General features: G+C 41.1%; 1 protein-coding gene across 2 annotated transcripts in view; it reads right to left on the bottom strand.

Annotated features, from left to right (window-relative positions):
• The window catches only part of ZFYVE26 (zinc finger FYVE-type containing 26), a 63,372-nt gene that overhangs the window by 41,650 nt on the left and 2,242 nt on the right, over positions 1–19,480 (bottom strand). The window contains exons 3-14 of one of the 2 annotated variants that reach the window (XM_036071183.2): positions 19,377–19,455; positions 15,012–15,101; positions 13,159–13,681; positions 12,433–12,563; positions 11,668–11,832; positions 11,433–11,521; positions 10,357–10,520; positions 5,547–5,750; positions 3,641–4,252; positions 3,315–3,401; positions 1,949–2,017; positions 1,100–1,251 (exon numbers count right to left, since the gene is read on the bottom strand). In XM_036071183.2, coding sequence (XP_035927076.1) covers positions 1,100–1,251; positions 1,949–2,017; positions 3,315–3,401; positions 3,641–4,252; positions 5,547–5,750; positions 10,357–10,520; positions 11,433–11,521; positions 11,668–11,832; positions 12,433–12,563; positions 13,159–13,681; positions 15,012–15,101; positions 19,377–19,455 — 2,365 coding nt within the window. The remainder of the gene's footprint in view (positions 1–1,099; positions 1,252–1,948; positions 2,018–3,314; positions 3,402–3,640; positions 4,253–5,546; positions 5,751–10,356; positions 10,521–11,432; positions 11,522–11,667; positions 11,833–12,432; positions 12,564–13,158; positions 13,682–15,011; positions 15,102–19,376; positions 19,456–19,480) is intronic. The other variant, XM_078053833.1, reaches the window with a different exon arrangement.

The following is a 19,480-nucleotide window of genomic DNA, read 5'->3' on the forward strand; positions in this document are numbered from 1 at the left end:
CCTGCTTGTGTTCCCTCTCTCCCTGTCTCTCTCTGTTAAATAAATAAAATCTTTAAAAAAGAAAAAAAAAAAGAAAAGAAGATCAAGGTCCCAGGAAAAGAAGAGGAGGTGAGGATTTTAGGAATAAAGCCTTGGAGTGGGGGGAGGGTGGTCTCAGCTGAATTCCTCTCTGGGTTTGGGTGTAAAAAGGTTGCCAAGGGTCCTGTTCTCCCACAGAGGGTCAGAATCATCATTATCATTTAAGTTTGGGATCCAAAATGATCAGAGGAAGTTGAACAAAGATTCTTCCACCACCTAGATTTCTCCTCAATTTATTCCTGAACAACTGAACTCAAATGAAAGAAAAATTCTGACCTATGTGTTAAGGGATCAGCACAAGTGTGATAAAAATACCAAGAGAGTTTTAAAAACCAGAAGAGTAGGTTTTTATGCCATTAAATTTAAGCAATTTTTAGTAGAGGATTCTTGCATTTCTCACAGCTTGTACATACCCTCTTAACATTCCCATGAGGTAGGACAAGCAGGTACTACATTTCACTGCAATTTTCAAATGAGGATATGGAATTTCAGAGACGGTAAGAGTCTTTCTGACTTCTATTTCTTGTGTTTTTTCCTATATAACATGATGAACATTCTAGTTTGGTAGTCCCCCTATACTTCTTGTATAATGAATTAGCATTCTAGTTATTATTAAAAATTGTTTGCATCATGATTTTTAACTATATAAAAACACATATGTGTTCACAGAAGGAGTACAAGGAAAGACAAAAATATTTCACTGTTTTGCAATGGTGGAACTGTGGCTAAATATTTTATCTTGTTAAAACACTGTTTCTGTTAAGAAATGATTCAATAGCTTAAATCTCCAGGATGAATCTTGAAATTCACAATGCTGAGGAATGGGCCTTGAACATGGAAATTTCCCCATTGCTCCTGCTGGATGTGGCCCCTCGGGTGCTCCCGAGGCTCTGGTTGCACATGCACCTAGCTTTACCTGAGGCCCAGCAGGGCCCAGCCAGCTACAGGCTGCCTTAGTATTCTCTACGAGAACAAGGCATGGCCTGGTGGCTAACACCTGCCACACAGGTGCTCTCCTTACCTGGTGGGCTTCTGCAAAGTTCCCCCGGAGGATGCAGGATGCCAGCAGTGACTCAGGTGGGGAGAACATCATGGGGATGAGTGAACTTTGAGATTGGGGCTGCAATCGGACATCCAGCTCATTCCTTCCAGATGTAGCATTCAGACTTCCCTCTGTGGGGGCCAAGGAAGCAATAGAAATTGAGGAAAAACTATACTGCTGGCACCTCCCACCACACTCTTATCTTCAAGGTCCTTCTCTAAAAGTTCTGTAAGTGGGGCTTAATTTTTCCTCAATTGAAGGGCAAACCTATGCTACTATCTTTGAATACAAGACTTAAGTGATATTTTTGGGTTATTCACCTGTTTCTCTCTGCTGATGGGTAACTCCATGATGGTGAGACAACCCTTCCCCCTTTCCCTGCTGAAATCTGTTTGGCCATCTGCAGAACCAACCTTTTTTTTTTTTTTTTCCAAATTGAGATATAACTGACATATAACATTTAGTATTAGTTTTAGGTGAACAACATAATGATTTATATATATATAATGAAATGATCATCCCAATAAGTTTAGTTAACATCCATCATTCATCACACCTAGTTACAAATTTTTTTTCTTATGATAGAATTTTTAAGATATACTCTCTTAGCCACTTTCAAATATACAATCTTGTACTGTTAACTACAGTCACCACACTGTGTATTATAGCCCCAGGACTTACTTATAACTGAAAGCTTGTATCTCTTAGAACCAAAGTTCTTGAACACAGGCATAAACCGTTCAGTCCAGGATTTTATCCTGTGGTGTAGGGCAACTCTATATCAGGGCAAAGCTGCTTGTAGTTGACAACTGGTTGGGACCCCCATACCTGAAGTACTCGTGCTCAGCTCACTACTCGTACTTTCCAGGGATGGATTGGAACTTCTGTCCCGGCCATCTAAAGGAATTAGGAAGAAGAGAGAGAATCAACCCTCAACTCCATATAGTGTGGAAAGTAAGAAGTCAGCTTGAAGCCAAGGGTATTAAGAGTGAAAGGGTAATGGGTAACTATTACTGCTGCCGCTCCTTCTACAGCAAACACGTTTCTATAGACCGAAGGTGAAGGGTAGGCTTAATATGGCCCCCACGCTCATTTGAGTAGTAGCGGCTTCCAACCTGTGGGTCTCAGAGCCCCAGGAGCTTTCAAGTTACTTGTAGGGGTCAGCAACCCCCATCTGCTTACTAAGCACTGTCAATATTCTGAAAAAATAAAAATAAAATATGAGCAGAAAGTGGTAGGGTGCAAAGAGGGCCACAACATTTTCTGACATAGAAAAAGGTATCCTCATACTTGAAAAGGCAGGGAACCAAGTATAAGACCCAGTCTGGCAAAGACCATGGTATTTAAAGCCCTGGAGGAAAAGCTTCTTCTCAACACCTGCTTTCTGAAGTGCTAGGGGGGTGGGGGTAGGGGGTATTGGTGGTGCTGGAGGTGTAGCGGTAGGGGCAGAGGGAGAGAGAGAATCTTAAGCAGGCTCCAGGTCCAGCACAGAGTATGACTTGGGGCTCGATCTCAGGACCCTGAGATCATGACCTGAGCTGAAATCAAAAGTCAGATGCTTAACTGACTGAGCCACCCAGGCATCCCAGTCCACCTCTTTTTTAAGGCAATTTGGCAATACCCATATTTTATATCCATGTATCTTTGACCTTGCTATTCTACTGCTAGGGACTTAGTCTATAGCTATATTCAACAGACATGTATGTATGTACGTATGTATGTATACCCAGACATATGTACAAGGTTGTTTACTATAGCATTGTTTATAATAGTAAAAAACATAAACAATTTAAATGTCCACAAAAGGGTATATATAACAATGGAAATGTTAAGGAGCCTTTAAATTACAAGAGAAAAAAAAGTAAGTTCTCAATATATAGTATGATACATCTGTATATATAAAAGAATGTAAGTGAAAAAACAAAATCACAGTTCTCAATATATACAGTTCTAAATGTAGTATGATGCATCGGGATATATAAAATGCAACATACGCTTATATTGCACGAAAATTTCTGGAAGGAAACTATTAGCAAGGCTACCTTGGGGGAGTGGGATTAGGATAATCTTAGATCCCTTGTGTTTGTTTGTTCATTTGGACCATGTGTTTTATTTTAAAGAATACTAGACAAGTGGCAGCATACCACTTGCCTGATGCATCGGAATAAGGACTGGGGAGAACTCTTCAGATTACCTGGCCGGCTCCTTCTTGGCCGACGCCCCCGGCGGAGACTTGGATGCCCTGTGGCAATGGGCCGGTATCTTCGGGAAGGCTGCTCCTCTGAAACAGCAAACTATGGGTCATATGGGAGTGTTCAATTTTGATTTGACCCACCTGCTGGGATAATAGGTAGGGGAAGATCTGGACTGGCTCCGAGACAGGTTTCTGACACCGGTTGCTATGGTGATAATGCCCTGAGTTAAGGTGTGACTCCCACATAACTCCTCGCTCTCTCCCACATTCCTGGGACTTTTTTCCCTTCCTCACTTTTGGGACCCACCAGCTCTGTCTCCTCTCACCTGAGCCCTGGTTGCTTGTTACCACCTTGTATCTCCACTGGGCCTCAGACAGAACCTTGGAAAACCGGTGCAGGCGGCTCTGCGATCCATCTCTGCTTCCCGAGCAGCTCTGGCCTTCTAGCAGCTTTGGCTTCTCAGGGGGATTGTGGCTGCTGAGTTTATCCAGCTGCTCCTGGAGAAGGCTGAGGAAGGCCCCTATTGCAAATTCATCAGCCAGAAACCCACTGATACCACTAGTAAAGTGCTTTAGGTCCAAAAAGCTGTGCCCATGGGGCCCTGGGGAACTGTCTTTTGGCTCTGTCTTCAGACAGCTTGGGATTGTATAAGCAAGGCTCCTGGGGACTCCCTGGCAACCCCGTTCTGACTTCCTCTCAGGTTGTGCTATGTGCTGAGGGCTCTCAGAGGGTGACCTCAAACCCAACAGGCCCTTCCCCTCAATGTCATCATCCTCAGCATAGTCCTCGGGCAGGTGAGGCTCTGGGTGAAGATCGGCAGAGGTGATGAGGAGCAATGAGAAGATGTTTTCTAGGAGTTCCAGGCATAAAGAGTCAGGAATACTGCACAGATACTGTTGACATCTGGCTAGGTATGTTGAGAAGAGATCTGAAGCACCTAAAGAAGCACGTATAAGAGAAGAGGCCAGAGAAAGAGAAGAGAGAAAATGTACACATTAGAAACACTACTTGCCAGACTCAAACATTCTCACAACTTTCACTCATTTATTTTTTAATGACTAAGGGAAGTGGTTATAGGCAGAAGAATAAGAGACTATTTAGCCATGTCTTCATGATTTGCAGAAAGATTTTGTTACCTCAATCAAGAGTATAGCTTACTGAACACTCATTATTTTGTTTCTGCTTGTAAGTATTATTCCTCATCATCATAGGGGAAGAGGAAAAAAAATAAAACAAGATGAAATCAGAGAGGGAGACAAACCACGACAGACTCTTAATCATAGCAAACAAACTGAGGGTTGCTGGAGGGGAGGGTGCAGGGGAGAAGGGGTAACTGGGTGATGGACACTAAGGAGGGCACGTGATGTAATGAGCACTGGGTGTTACATAACACTGATGAATCACTCTGAAACCAATACATTATATGTTAATTAAATTTAAGACAAAGGAAAAAATTTTTAGAAAAAGTTTAAAAAACAAAACAAAACAAAACAAATACTATTCCTTATCTCTGACAAGCACTTCATATTTCAGTTCCTGGAATGAAGGCAGCATGGAGACTCCTTATTCCTCAATTCTATTTTCATTCACTGTTACACTAAACGTGATTATGAGCTACCTAGATCTTTCAGAAATACTCACTGGTCAGAAATGACCATGCTCACAGGTGAAGGTCTATTCCAAAGCCACATGGGAGAGATAACTGACCCCTAGTCACAGAAGGCAAGTTAAGGAATTATAAATTATTAAGAAAAAAGAAAGGATAAAGCACGAGGTTCTTCCATAGTGTAGGCTGTGACCCATGACACTGACTTAGAGAGCTACATTAAAAAAATAAAACAGAAAAATAATTGAGAGGGTGCTCTATTTGGAAGCATTAAGTATTGTTTCCTAAAACTTAGTTTATGTATCTCTTATACACACACACACACATATATATCACGCAAATTATATACCTAAGTGCAAACAGGAGTGTGATGAGAAATGCTATTTTCACTGTGGGTTGTAGTTAAAAAAGAAGCATTTGGAAAACACTGCACTAAGTGATCAAACTCCATTAGAACTTAGGCAATGTCTCTCCATGTCGTTCTGATTCATGGAGGCTGACAAATGGATGAAATTATTCCTGGGTGTAATAAAACCAAGGCCACCTCCCAATCCCATGAAGAACTCTCTGGGAGAGGCTGTTACCAGCTAATGTCAGGGATGGGGTGGCAGGGAGAAGTCTGTACCTGGGGAGGAGAGAGGATCATTTGCTGGCTCTGCAGCCAAGGCCGGGTCCTCTGAGGGACTGTCTCTGCATTCCTGGCACTGGGAGTGCTGGTGTGAGTTCACACAGAGGGCATAGATGGCATACTTCATGGCACAGAAGCTCTGGTAGAGCGTCAGGTTCTGACACTGGCTCAGGTGCTCAGGGACTGTGGCTTCAGCTGAATCTGAATTGTGGAGAAACGGGCAGAACTTCAGAGTCGGGGCTCTCCAGCAGGGGCTGCAAGTACGGCCGAGGAAAAGACACACTGCTCTTCAGGCTCCGATTTCTGCTTGCTGTCAGTTTGACCTGCGCCCCGGCTGCGCCCCAGCGTCCACTGAGCATCAACTTACAGCCCCTGTTTCCTTTTCCCACCCGCCTCCATTCTACCTGGCTGTTCACTACGGCCCTCATGGCTATTTGTCAAGTCTTTCCCTCATATTTCTTAAAGTACCTGTTTTGCTTTTTTAAAAAAAAATTAGAATGTCAAGTTAATATTTAGTCTACCTAGTGCCACATTATCCAGGAGCTAGGCTTAAAGTGCATTTAGACTGAATAATGAGAGCAAAGGCAACAAAAAATTACAAACATTTAATATTTTTAAGAAAGCACTGAAGCAGACATCAAGGGAAAAAACACAAACTCAGTTGAAATTCCTTGTACTTGTTTAATAATTTCTCATTAGAATTTTTTTTGATTGTCAGTCAGGAGAGAGGAGGGCACCATAATTTTTAAAGGGTCTCTAACATTTTAATCTGATCTTAATTCCTTCCATAGCAAAATATAGCCTGCTTAAGCCATCTATATGCTGCCTACAAGAGACTCATTTCAGACCTAAAGATATCTGCAGATTGAAAATGAAGAGATGGAAAAACATTTACCTTCCAAATAAAAGTGAAAAGAAAGCTGGGGTAGCAATATTTATATCAGACGAAACAGACTTTAAAACAAAGACTGTAACAAAAGACAAAGAAAGGCATTACATAATGATACAGGGAACAATCCAACAAGAGAATAATTGTAAATATTTATGCACCTATCATGGGAGTGCCTAAATATATAAAGCAACTATTAATAGACATAAAGGAAGAAATCGACAATAATACAATAACAATAGGGGATTTAACACCTCACATCAATGTATAGATCACTGGACACAAAATCAACAAGGAAACAGTGGCTCTGAATGACACATTGGAACAGATGGATCTAACAGATATATTCAGAACATTCATCCCAAAGCAGCAGAATACACTCTTTTCAAGTGCACATGGAAAATTCTCCAGAATAAATCACATGTTATGTCACCAAACAATTCTCAATAAATTCAAAAACACTGAAATTGTATCATGCACCTTTTCTTTCTTTTTTTTTTTTTTTAAAGATTTTATTTATTTGACAGAGAGAGACACAGCGAGAGAGGGAACACAAGCAGGGGGAGTGGGAGAGGGAGAAGCAGGCCCCCCACTGAGCAGGGAGCCCGATGCGGGGCTCGATCCCAGGACCCTGGGATCATGACCTGAGCCGAAGGCAGACGCTTAACCGACTGAGCCACCCAGGCGCCCCTCATGCACCTTTTCTGGACACAACTGTATGAAACTAGAAATCAATCACAAGGTAAAATCTGGAAAGAACACAAATACATGGAGGCTAAGTAACATGCTACTAAACAATGAATAGGTCAACCAAGAAATCAAAGAGGAAATAAAACATGGAGACAAATGAAAATGAAAACACAATAGTCCAAAATCTTTGGGATGCAGAAAAACCTGTTTTACGAGAGATTACAGCAATACAGGCCTACCTCAAGAAACAGGAAAAATCTCAAATAAACAACCTTATACTTATAGGAGTTAGAAAAAAAGAACAAAGCCCAAAGCCAGTAGAAGGAAGAAAATAATAAAGATTAAAGCAGAGATAATTGAAATAGAGACTAAAAAAACAATAGAATAGATCAATGAAACCAGGAGCTGGTGCTTTGAAAAGATCAACAAAATTGATAAAATTTTAGCCAGACTCATTAAAAAAAAAAAGAGAGAGAGAGAGAGAGAGAAAGTATTCAAATAAATAAAACCAGAAATGAAAGAGAAGAAATAACTGACACCACAGAAATACAAAGAATTATGAGAGATTATGAAAAATTACATGCCAACAAATTGGAAAACCTAGAAGAAATGGATAAATTCCTAGAAACATACAATTTTCCAAAACTAAATCAGGAAGAAACAGAAAATTTGAACAGTCTCATTACTAGCAATAGAACTGAATCAATAACCATAAAACAAAAGTCCAGGACCAGTGGGCTTCATAGGTGAATTCCACAAAACATTTAAAGAAGAGTTAATAATACTTATTCTTCTCAAACTATTCCAAAAAATCGAAAATGAAGAAAAGCTTCCAAGTTCATTCTATGAGGCCAGCATTACCCTTATACCAAAACCAGATAAAGATATCACAAAAAAGAAAATTATAGGCCAGTATCTCTGCTGAACATAGATGCAAAAATCCTCAAGAAAATAGCAAACTGATGGGTGCCTGGGTGGCTCAGTTGGTTAAGCGTCTGCCTTTGGCTCAGGTCATGATCTCAGGGTCCTGGGATCGAGCCCCACATCGGGCTCTCTGCTCAGCAGGGAGTCCTGCTTCTGCCTCTCACTCTTTCTCTGTGCTCTCTCTCTCTCATATAAATAAATAAATAAAATCTTAAAAAAAATAGCAAACCAAATAAAATACATTAAAAAAATGTATTCACCATGATCAAGGGGGATTTATTCCAGGGATGCAATGGTGATTCAATACTCATAAATCAATCAACATGATACATCACATTAACAAGAGAAAGGATAAAAACCATATTATCATCTCAACAGATGTAGAAAAAGCATTTGACAAAGTACAACATCCATTTATGATAAAAACTCAACAAAGTAAGTTTAGAGAGAGCATACCTCAACATAATAAAGTCCATATATGAAAAACCCACAGCTAACATCATACTTAATGGTGAAAAACTGAAAGCTTTTACTCTAAGATCAGGAACAAGACAAGGATGTCCACACTTATCACTTTTATTCAACATAGTACTGGAAGTCCTAGCCACAGCAATCATACAAGAAAAAAAAATAAAAGGTATCCAAGTTGGTAAAGAAAAAGTAAAACTTCCACTATTTGCAGATGATATGATACTATATATAGAAAACCATAAAGATTCCACCAAAAACCTACTAGAACTGATAAATGAATTCAATAAAGTTGCATGATATAAAATTAATATACAGAAATCTGTTGCATTAAAAAAAATGGACAACCTGCTCCAAAAAAAAAAAAAAAAAAAAAAGAAGCACTAAATGTAACAAAGCAAAAAAGAAGTAAAGAAATATTACCCATGATCCTACCAGCTAAACACAATAATTGTTACATTCTGGTTTAATGTCTTTGACAGTTTGGCATATATATATGTGAGTATGTATTTAAGTTGAGTGTAATGACATTTTATACACTATTTAATTTTCCTATTTCTTAAGTATTTTTTACAGTATAAGCATTTGATTATATTTCTTCATGGACTAAATTTCTGATGGCTGCATATAGTTCTACTGAATGAATCCCTTCCCTAGGGATTCCTTTCGGGCAGGACATGCAGTAGTTAGGGCTGCTTTGCTACTATTACGTTGCAATAAACCCGTTTATGTATAGACTTCCTCGTGATTACTTCTTTTAGAAAGTAGCCTCAGCTTTACCAAGGTCAAGGTAATATGAAAAACAAGACCAATATTTTTCTATGCCCCTGGCCTCTGCATGGCATTACTGATCAGGGTCAGGACTTGCAAACACTTGCGTGACCTTGAGACTGAGTGACTCCTTAAATTTCGTACCCCAGATGCCTCTCTTGTGTCACCTTAATCCCAGCCCTATTATTGCTCTTATTCTGTCTTTTCCAAGTTCAAGTTCCACGTGTGTCCTGGTAGGTTACCAGGGATTTGATTTAAAATACTTCTCTGGAAGCCTTTTGTACTTGTATGTAGAAAACAGGGAATTCTAGTTCCTTTAGGAGATCTGGTAAACAAATTCCCTACTTTTCCAGAAAAAAATATAGAATGTAGTAACATTGGTTTTCCAGGTAGTAGTAGGTTCTTTTAATACATAAATCAAAACAGTATCTAGGTTGAGAAACATCTATTGCCATATGAAAACATTTGTTTCTCTCTAAGCTAAGTGTCCCTGGCCTGTGTTCTGACTGTACTATGATGTGATTTTTGAAAGCAAAAAGAGCTTGTTAACAGTGAGCTGAGTTATAAGCAGAGATCCAAGGTTAAAACAAGGCTTTGTTATTGTTTTAGGCAAGTCTTTCTTCTAAACTTCTTTATTTAGTAGATTATGAAGGAGAGATGGGAGGGAAAGGAAACACAGAATGTGCTAGGAAGAAGCTTATGTAGCATGGGAAGACTCACCAAGAACTTGCATAAACACTGCCCATGACAATGCTGCAAATTCAGAGGGCAGGTCCTAATTTTGCTTCATTGGGATAAAGGTATATGAGTGGTTCCTGAGAAAGTTCCAGGAGGATGAAAGTTCCTATGGGCCTCTTCTCATAGGATTCCCTATACCTCACCAAGAAAGGAGAGGAGTGTCCCTACAACCCATAATCTGATGGGGGCAAACAGTGATAATCTAGTGGGCACCTGTTGGACCACCCACCTTGACAGATCAAATCTACATAAATCTTGTGCTGAAAGAAACTGGTGCAGGATTGTCCTAAGAGGGAATCTTGCCCAAGTCATTCCTTGCCAACTCACCATGCTCTTGCTGGGGGTCCTTGGCTGGCGCCTTCTGTAAGAGCTTGAGAACATCTTCCTCCCTTAGGGCTGGAAGGTTGGTAAGGTGATGGAGAGAGTAGAGCACGGAGTGGCTGTCTCCACCATGTAAATGACCCAAGAGATCTCTCTTTGGTATGGGGTTGCTGAAAGGCAAAATTGAGAGGTTGGAAGAGAGTCAGTTTATACCTGACTCTGAAAAACCCATCTCGATTCCCTCTTGTTCTTTTCTCTCTGGCCCATGACACTACAGGTTTCACTTCCCTCAACACCAACTTCTAGTTGGTTTGGGATAGAGCAGAGCACTTGTTTACCATTAGGAAAGTACATCCATCAAGTCAGCTCTACTTGTCTAGAAAGGACCTAGGAAGGGCCCAGATTAGGTTTCCCAATTTCCATACTCTTCCTGGCTAAGTTCTCTGATTTGAGTAAACAGCACCCCCCCCCCACCCCCCGCTTCTGCCTACTCTACTCAGGAAGTGCCAGTGAAGTGGGTGAAGAACAAAACACGAACCCGGATCTGGGGAAGACCTAAGGCTAAGTTATTGGGGAAGCACAGCCTTGTACACAGTGCAAAAGGCAGTTGTCTCATAAATCTGTGATCCAGGATAACACATGACTAAGAATATGGACATTTACTAGCCGTGTCACTTTAGGCATGTGATTTAACTCCTCTGGGCTTAAGCTGTCCCGCCTTCACAATGAGGACAATATTGGCATCTATCTCACAGAATTATTTTGAGGCTTAAGTGAAATCATCCACTGAAAGGGCTCACAGCAATGTCTGGCATATAGAAAGTGCTCAGGAAATGCAAGCTTTTGTTCCATTTATCACTGTCATCCTCAAATTATTCTCTAGGTATAACCTTAAGGCTATGGCAAAGATGATCATCATTTATGTTCCTTTCGTGGTTTAATAGCTGGAATGATTATTAGTTGCAGGTCAATGCTGTCGACTCAAATATCTATGTGGAAGGTGGCCTGAAACGGTACATGCGTGGAGCATGGGGTCAAGTGTGCCCAGGGGTGGGAAGGGGGCTGGCTACACAGGCCTGTACCTGCTCTGCTGTACACACCACTCCAGGACCTCGAGGTGAGCCCACAGCCCATCACAGGCCTCCCTGAGGAGCTTGTCACAGCCTTGGTCCTGTGTTGATATGGGAGAAGAAAGAGATGTGGCTGAGGCACCTGGTGTCAGACTGTGACCGGCTTCAGGACCCTGCATTCTGCCTCACCTCGAAGCCCCACAGCAACTTACTTCTGGAGCAGCTCACCCTGCAGAGCGAGAGTTACCTGGACCCTGTGGAGTGTCTGGAGCAGCCTCTTGGCTGATGCTAGGCTCTGGCAGTGCGTCCAGCCCAGGAGCACGAGCAGTCGACTGAGAGGCCTGAATTCTCTGTCTAGTAGGCAGCCAAGACTTGGGAAGTCTTCCTCTTTCAGCAGTGCTAGTGCCGTCACCTGCAAGCCAATGGAGGCTGCTGTAGACAGTTAGGTGGACCTGCGGCTTGTTAGGGTAGGAAGCTTTTTAGTAAAGCAGGGAGACGTCGGATAACGACAGGAGTGGCCAGTTGAGTGCAAAATGTTCACAGAAACACTAGACTGTAAGCTCTCTGAAGGCAGGGACTGACTTCTGTTGTAACCCCAGCTCCTAGCACAGTACATGGCACACAGGATGAGGTTAATAAATATCTATTGACTTAAATTAAAGCTCAGTTGTGGTCGGGACGGAGGTTAGAGTCATTAAAGTCCCCCGTCAGCTAGGCAACATATTGCTGCCACTGTCTTTTCTTCCGCACACCGTCCAGAAAGCTTATACGTATCTAACATCTTAGTTCCTGCCAAAGGGCATATATAAAATGAGAGCAGTTCTAACTATGAATGATAATGGTTCTCAGGACCTTTTTTCCCCCAGGACTGTGGGATGGACACACCAAATGACTCACCACTAATTAGACTGCCTTGTGTTGGATAAATGAGTCAGAGAGAAATGAGAAATGAAAAAGCCTATAGAAAATCCCTGGGTACTTCTGTGATGGAGAATGAATAAGTTTGATTTACCAGGATCTGCTCGAGGAAATGCTTGCTGTTGCTCAGGCAGTAGAAATAGGCTGATTTCCAAGCCTGGGTTGGGTCAGGATTGGAGAACAGGGCTAGCATTGCCTGCTCAGGATCTAGATGTTCGGGGGACACTAAAAAAATCAAACCAGACAAGGTTACTGGGGAACAGGGAGATCTTCTTTCCTAAGCTAAGGCCCATTCAAAAAATCAACAGATGTGAGAGTTCACTCTTTTAAAAAGTTAAGCCAGGTTTTCTACACTTGTATCTTTTTTTTTTTTTAGAAGATTTTATTTATTTAACAGAGAGATACAAGTAGGCAGAATGGCAGGCAGAGGGAGAGGGAGAAACAGACTTTGCGCGGAGCAGGGAGCCCGATGCGGGGCTTGATCCCAGAACCCTGGGATCATGACCTAAGCCGAAGGCAGACACTTAACCGACTGAGCCACCCAGGCGCCCTTCTACACTTGTATCTTAAAGGAACTTTTACTTCTCTCAGTAGCTTCTGAAAAGCTCTTTCCAGGTATTGCTATTACTTTATTATTTTTTCCATCATTCCATCTTGGACTACAAAATTTGTAGTTCTATGAAAGAATACCTTACCATTTTTGCTTAGCCTCTCCACTAGATTTCCTGAGCAACTTGGAAGGCACCAGCCTAGAGGAACTTCAGAGTTTGGACACAGTGGAATTACTAACATGCAAGGAGAAGCAGCAAAGGGAACACACCTTTTCCCGAGGGTATGGCCTTCACTGGCTTTTCTGTGGTCTTCTCTGCATAGGTATGGCCGTACAGGGATACCAGGCTCCGTCCAGCCTTGTGTAGCAGGCAGCTGAGCACCTGCTCCTCCCGCAGGGGACTCCCCTCAGCCCTGCAGGCCTCCAGTAGTTCCTCACACAGGAGACGCAGCTCAACCCCGACTGGCTCTGCAGGGCAACGTAGACTCTGCAGGGCTCCATAGATGGCATCAACTATACCAGCGGGCCCAGCGGTGGGGCCCTGCACAGCTCCAAGTGCCCTTCGAATGAGGTCCACCAGTGCCTTCTGCAGAGACCAGCCACAGAGGCCAGTGGCATCGTCCTTGCTAAGCAGGAGTTCCAGCAGGGCCTGTGCTGGCTGGGGAGCCTGCCTCAGAAGATCCCAGAGCACAGAGACAGCTTCTGAGCTGAGCCGAGGGGCCCAGCTCTCCTGCCTCTGATTTCCATCAAGCACAGGGCTTCCTGTATCTTGTGCCAAGGCTTCGTATAACTCCTAAATAGAGGATGAAGCAAGGGATCCATGGTGAGCATGTCTAGGATGTTATCACTTATATGCTTGATGTTTTCCTCTTTTCAGTATGAGTGTGTACATAACAGTAGCAGTAGCAAACACGTCGTAGTAGTTACTTCATGCTAAGTCCTTTACACAGAAAAATTAATTAACCCTTACAACAACCTTAAGAGGAAGACACTACTATTATCCTCATTTTACAAATGAAGAGATGGAGGCAAAGAAGAACTCAACTGCCCAAGGGCTCCATTCTCAAGCTAGGCCCCCCTCACCGCCTCCAAAATGTGCAGTGTGGATCTAAATCAGGGGCTGCAAATTCAAAGACCAAGCAGGTAACAAATGGGCATGAGACATGATGCCCACTCCCATGGCATTTAAATTCAACTTTTAGAGAATATTACACACTATTTTTTAACCTCTGCTCTAAATCCTAGCCATCCTTTGAGGTATAGCCCATTCCTCATCCTTGAAAACCTTCCCCAACACCTCCAACCCACACGACTCTCCCTCTTTATTGGGCTTTGAAAGTACTCAAAATTAGTAGCATCTGGTTTAATCCATAATTGTGGCAAGTGTATATTTGTCTTTTCTCCCTGACTAGATGGTAAGCCTTGGAAGGCAAGAAGCTCTATAGCCTATAATTTGTTTGCAGAGTTGGTGTAGAGGGAGAAAAGAGGATGGGGAAGAGGTGATTTCCTATGCTTTAGCACCATGCCTATGGACAGTGCTCAGGGATGCTTCTTCATTAACTGCCTCCAAGATGGTCACAGCGTCTTGACCTAATACAAGCGAAAAGTCCCAATCTTAAATCCTATTGTTAATACGTCTTTAATTAGCCGGTGGCCAGGTCATGAAGAAAATCAGTACCAACCCTCATAGCATACTTTAGGCACTTAAGTACAGATGTAGTTAAGACTTAGTTCAAATCTGCCCCCAGAAGGTTGTTGTGAGGATTATCACATTCAATGCACCTGTTACAGAAGAGGTATTCAACAAATACTATTTCCTTTCTCCCTTTATATTCTCTGTGATACAGTGGTGAAAAATTCAAATACTAAGCTTAAATCTAAGTTAAGTCTTCCTTTTACGTGGAATGAAAAAAACTTCAATCCCCAGTTATACTTAGAACTTCTAGATAATCCAACTCTAAGAATTCTAAAATCAGGTTAAGTTTATTATAACTCTGAACTCTCCTCAGAGGAACCTCCACCTAGCCTGGTCTGGTCTGAGAACATAGCCAACCTCATGCGGAGAAGCTGAGCTTGTTGAGTGACTGTAACCCTGGGCAGATGGCTCCCAAGCCCTCTCTCACCTTGAGGATGTCCTCTGGAATATCACGTTGGAGATCTTCTGATAATAACAGAAACTCAAGCTTTCTCCGGAAAACACTTGGGAGTAATTTCTAGAAGAATCGTAAGAAGGATAGAGATTAGGCATATGCTTTAGTTAACAAATAATAAGAAAGTATTTCTCTCCAGTTAGCTTTATTCCTGCTGTTTCTCTAAGATAAAGTACCTTTAACCACTAAATTCCTGGATATGTTTGAGATACTTTTTTTTTTAAGGATTTATTTATTTGAGAGAGTGCGTGCAAGGAGGAAGAGGGGCAGAGGGAGAGAATCTTCAGACTCCCCGCTGAGCTCACAACCTAACATGGGGCTCGATCTCACGACCCATGAGATCATGAACTGAGCTGAAACCAAGAGTCAGATGCTGAACTGACTGTGCCACCCTGGCACCCCGAGATACTTTTCTTTATAAACAAAAACAGCTAAACTTGGATGCATACATTCACCACTGTATCACAGAGAATATAAAGGGAGAAAGGGAATAGTATTTGTTGAATACCTCTTCTGTAACAGGTGCATTGAATGTGATAATCCTCACAACAACCTTCTGGGGGCAGATTCGAACTACGTCTTAACTATATCTGTACTTAAGTGCCTAAGATATGCTCTGAGGCTTGGTACTGATTTTCTTCATGACCTGGCCACCGGCTAATTAAAGACATTCACATGAAGTCTTTTTCCAAGAATCTCCCTTCCAGTGTCCAAACACCCACTTATGAGTAAGCCTGGGAGGGTACGGCCCACTTGATCCTCTTTTGGCCCAAACCCTGGTTTTTGGTATTCATTATAAGTTGGAAAACAAAAGAGGAAGGGATCTAATGGTTATTATGTGCCAGATACTGTGTGTCATATTTTCACACATTTAAAAAAATTTCATTTAATCTCTAAATCAAACAAACCTGTGACTTGAGCATATATTTTACTAACGATGAAATGGTTAGGAAGTATTTTTTAATTATTTCAAGCATGAAAAAGAAAAAGTGATCTACCAAATATTTGTTAATGAGACATGCCATCAGAGAAGACTGATGTAAGGAAAGAGAGAGCCCCTGGCTCTTCCTGGACCTGCTTGTTTCACAATAACTTCCCTTCACCTGGTTCTTAAAACTAAAATTATAGTTTCCCCTTCTCCAGACACAAATACAAATAAGAGTAAAATCTAGGACTAATCCTAACAAACACTACTTTATTTTTTATTTCTTTATTTTATTTTTTTATTAATTTTTTTAAATTTATTTTCAATGCAGGGCTTGAACTCATGACCCTGAGATCAAGACCTGAGCTGAGATCAAGAGTCCAATGCTTACCTGATTGAGGCACCCAGGCACCCCATGACTGCTTTAAATTAAAGACACCTGTAAATCACATGGCTGATTAAAGGTTCCAGGAATCATATTTTATTGAAAGGTCTCTTATCTCAAGCAAGAAGCACCTGCAAGACTGCGTGTGTGTGTGTGTGTGGGGGGGGTTAGAACACAAGAGCCCACTTTCTCTATTCATGTGCCATTCACTATATCAGAGGCTAACACGATCTAGTATGTTCTCGGTACAAAATCCTATTTCTTCTTACCACATCCTTGCCTAATGCACCTATGCCAACTGAGTGCTTATACAATGCTAGTGATGAGAAGTCAGTGGAGAAAATTCATGCTGGAAAGCTAAAAGTTAAATGCTTCAACTAAGGACTAAGAGGAAGGAAGAGATAAGATGTCCAGACAGCAGGCCCCTGATAAAGAACAAAGTCTGGTTAAGATATTAGGACTTTAATCTAGAATCCCAAAGACTCCTTAGTTTGTAATTATGTTACTGGTGAAACTGCTTTATGCATGTGCAGGGTCATAAATGACTAACACTTCTAAAACAGGGAAGAATTTGTTCCATGTTTCTAAGCACAGATCTTACTATCAAAGCAAAGCATGTTCAATGTAGAAAAATTAGAACACAGAAATAGGCAAGTGAAAACACACACCTACAACCCCCAAATCTTCCCACTGAAAGACAGCTTCTATTAATACTGTGGTCCAAGGGCATCCAGATCATTTCTATTCATGCATCCCAAATGCATAGTTCTCTAAAGTGTTTTTTCACATAGCAGAGTATGAACATCCCTCCATGTCACCAAAAGTTCATTTACTACATAATTTTAATAGTGGCATAGTGTTTTACAAATAGATTAGCCAGTCCTGTACTGTGGACATGGGAGTTGTTTCCAGTTTTCCTTTATTAGAAGCAGCATGGCAGTGAACATCTCTGCAGTTAAATCTTTGCACACATGCTTCCACATGTAGAGATAAATCACTGCAAGATAAAAAGGCAGAAGGCAAAAGAGGATGAAGAAAAGGGAAAATGGAATCACTGTTTCAACTTATAATTAAAAAGGAAGCTTTTGGGGATGCCTGGGTGGCTCAGTCAGTTAGGCGGCTGCCTTCGGCCCAGGTCATGATCCCAGGGTCCTGGGATTGAGTCCCCCATGCTCAGCGGGGAGCCTGCTCCTCTCTTTCTCTCCCTCTGCTTATGCTCTCTCTGTCAAATAAAATCTTAAAAAAAATAAAAAGGAAGCTTTTGGCAGAAGTTGGGAGATTGGAAAAAGAGGCAGCTAGCAAGTCCCCTAAAAGATGAAGGCCACTCTGGATTAGCGACTGGCCTTGTGGAACTACTCTGAGTGCTTGTAAGAGTTGCAATCTTAGTCCTTTTAAGAGTTAAGTCTCTGGGGTCCTTGCTTAAAGTTTAAAACATTCCCACAACTGTTTAAATAACTGAGGCACGGAAGCCTGAAGATTAAATGGTCTTTGATATTGGGAAAAACAAGAACAACTCTTAGTTTGTGCTAAGGAGCCATGGAAGTGAAATCAACCACCTGGTCTGGTTGAGCAACTGTACAGAAAATAAGCAACAAGGCAGCCATGAATGGGGCACTTGGGTGGCTCACTCGATTAAGCATTCAACTCTTGATTTTGGCTCAGGTCATGATCTCAGGGCCTCCATGTGGAGCCTGTTTAGGATTCTCTTTCTCCCTCTCTCTGCCCACCCCCACCGCTGTCTCTAAAATAAAGAAATCAATCTTAAAAAAAAAAAAAAAAGGCAGCCACGAAGTAGGCAAATACCTTTCAGTGAGGGGAAAGTTCCTCTGGTTTGACAAATTCCATGTTTGGACTAGAAAAATTTTTAGTAACAACAGACAGTTTTTCTTTTTCTCTTTGAAGATTTTAATTCAAGTTTTCCCTTTTAGATCTGAAACTAGAGCTAACTCAATCATCCTGGGGTTATCTAAAAATTTTGCTTCTCTTTCTTCCCTCTCCTACTAGCCTTTTTGTCATTTTTTTGGTCTTTTTTTTTTTTTTAGACACTGCCAAAAACCTGGATATGAGGTACATTTAGATTAGGAATTTCTGTTATTTTTTTAACAGCTATGTGAAGTATCAAGCAAAACTGGAACTGGAGGCAAAATTAATTCTGATAGAGGGGAGTAAAGAAGAAAATTAGGCTGAATTATAGACATTTACAGAACAGAATTTATGGTTTCTTTAAGTTCTACCTCAAATAATGTTGAGGTGGAAAAACCAGCAGACTAGGGACTCAAAGTGAGAAGATCTTGGTTCTAGCCTTAGTTCTTCCAACTAACTTTATTGTGTGTCCCTGGGCTAGTCACTTCTCTTCTGGGTCAGAGGTTCCTCACTTAAATCTTGAAGTCTGAGGCTTAATACAAAATTGTCTCAGAGAAATTCCTCTAATGGATATCAACTTCTGATAATTATCACATACTTCTAAAAAGGCTTTTAATGGCAACCTTTTTTTTAAAAAGCACTTTGTTGTAAGTTTTCTTCCACTATTAATTTGCTCAGTCTGTTTCTATATTTGGTAACTTTTAGTTTAATTCATGTGGATTATTAAACTCAATCAATGAGGTTTAAATCTATAAGTATTCACTGTACTGGACTAATTAAAATGAGATTTTTGGAAGAACAACCAGGTTTCAGCTCAACCCATTCGCCATTACTTGAGTATTATGAGATTCATACTTTTATTTGCTATTTTGTCATTTTCACTTGGTTTTGCAAAGTTCTGTTCAGGCACAAGACTCACAATGGTATTTAACAAAACGATATCACCTTAAATGGTATTACATGCCAATGTATGTTAGTAAATGAATGAATGAATTTAGGTAAGGAGACAGCAATAAAAATTTATGCCATTCTTACTGTCAATACTGAGAAGGGAATATGACAAACCTCATAATAAAGGAAGTAACAGATGAAAAGGAAATCTTTAGCTACTTCCAAGTTCTCAGTCCTGGCCTCAGGAAAAAATCTGAAATATAAATCTGCTTACCTTTTCCTGGGAGAACCATTTTTCCAGTATAAGAAACCAGACCCAGGCTAATCTTTGAGGGTTGATGTCCTGTCCACATCTGAAAAATGTGAAAAGAATTTCTA

Source organism: Halichoerus grypus, chromosome 8 (genome assembly GCF_964656455.1).
Source record: "Halichoerus grypus chromosome 8, mHalGry1.hap1.1, whole genome shotgun sequence".
NCBI lineage: Eukaryota > Metazoa > Chordata > Mammalia > Carnivora > Phocidae > Halichoerus > Halichoerus grypus.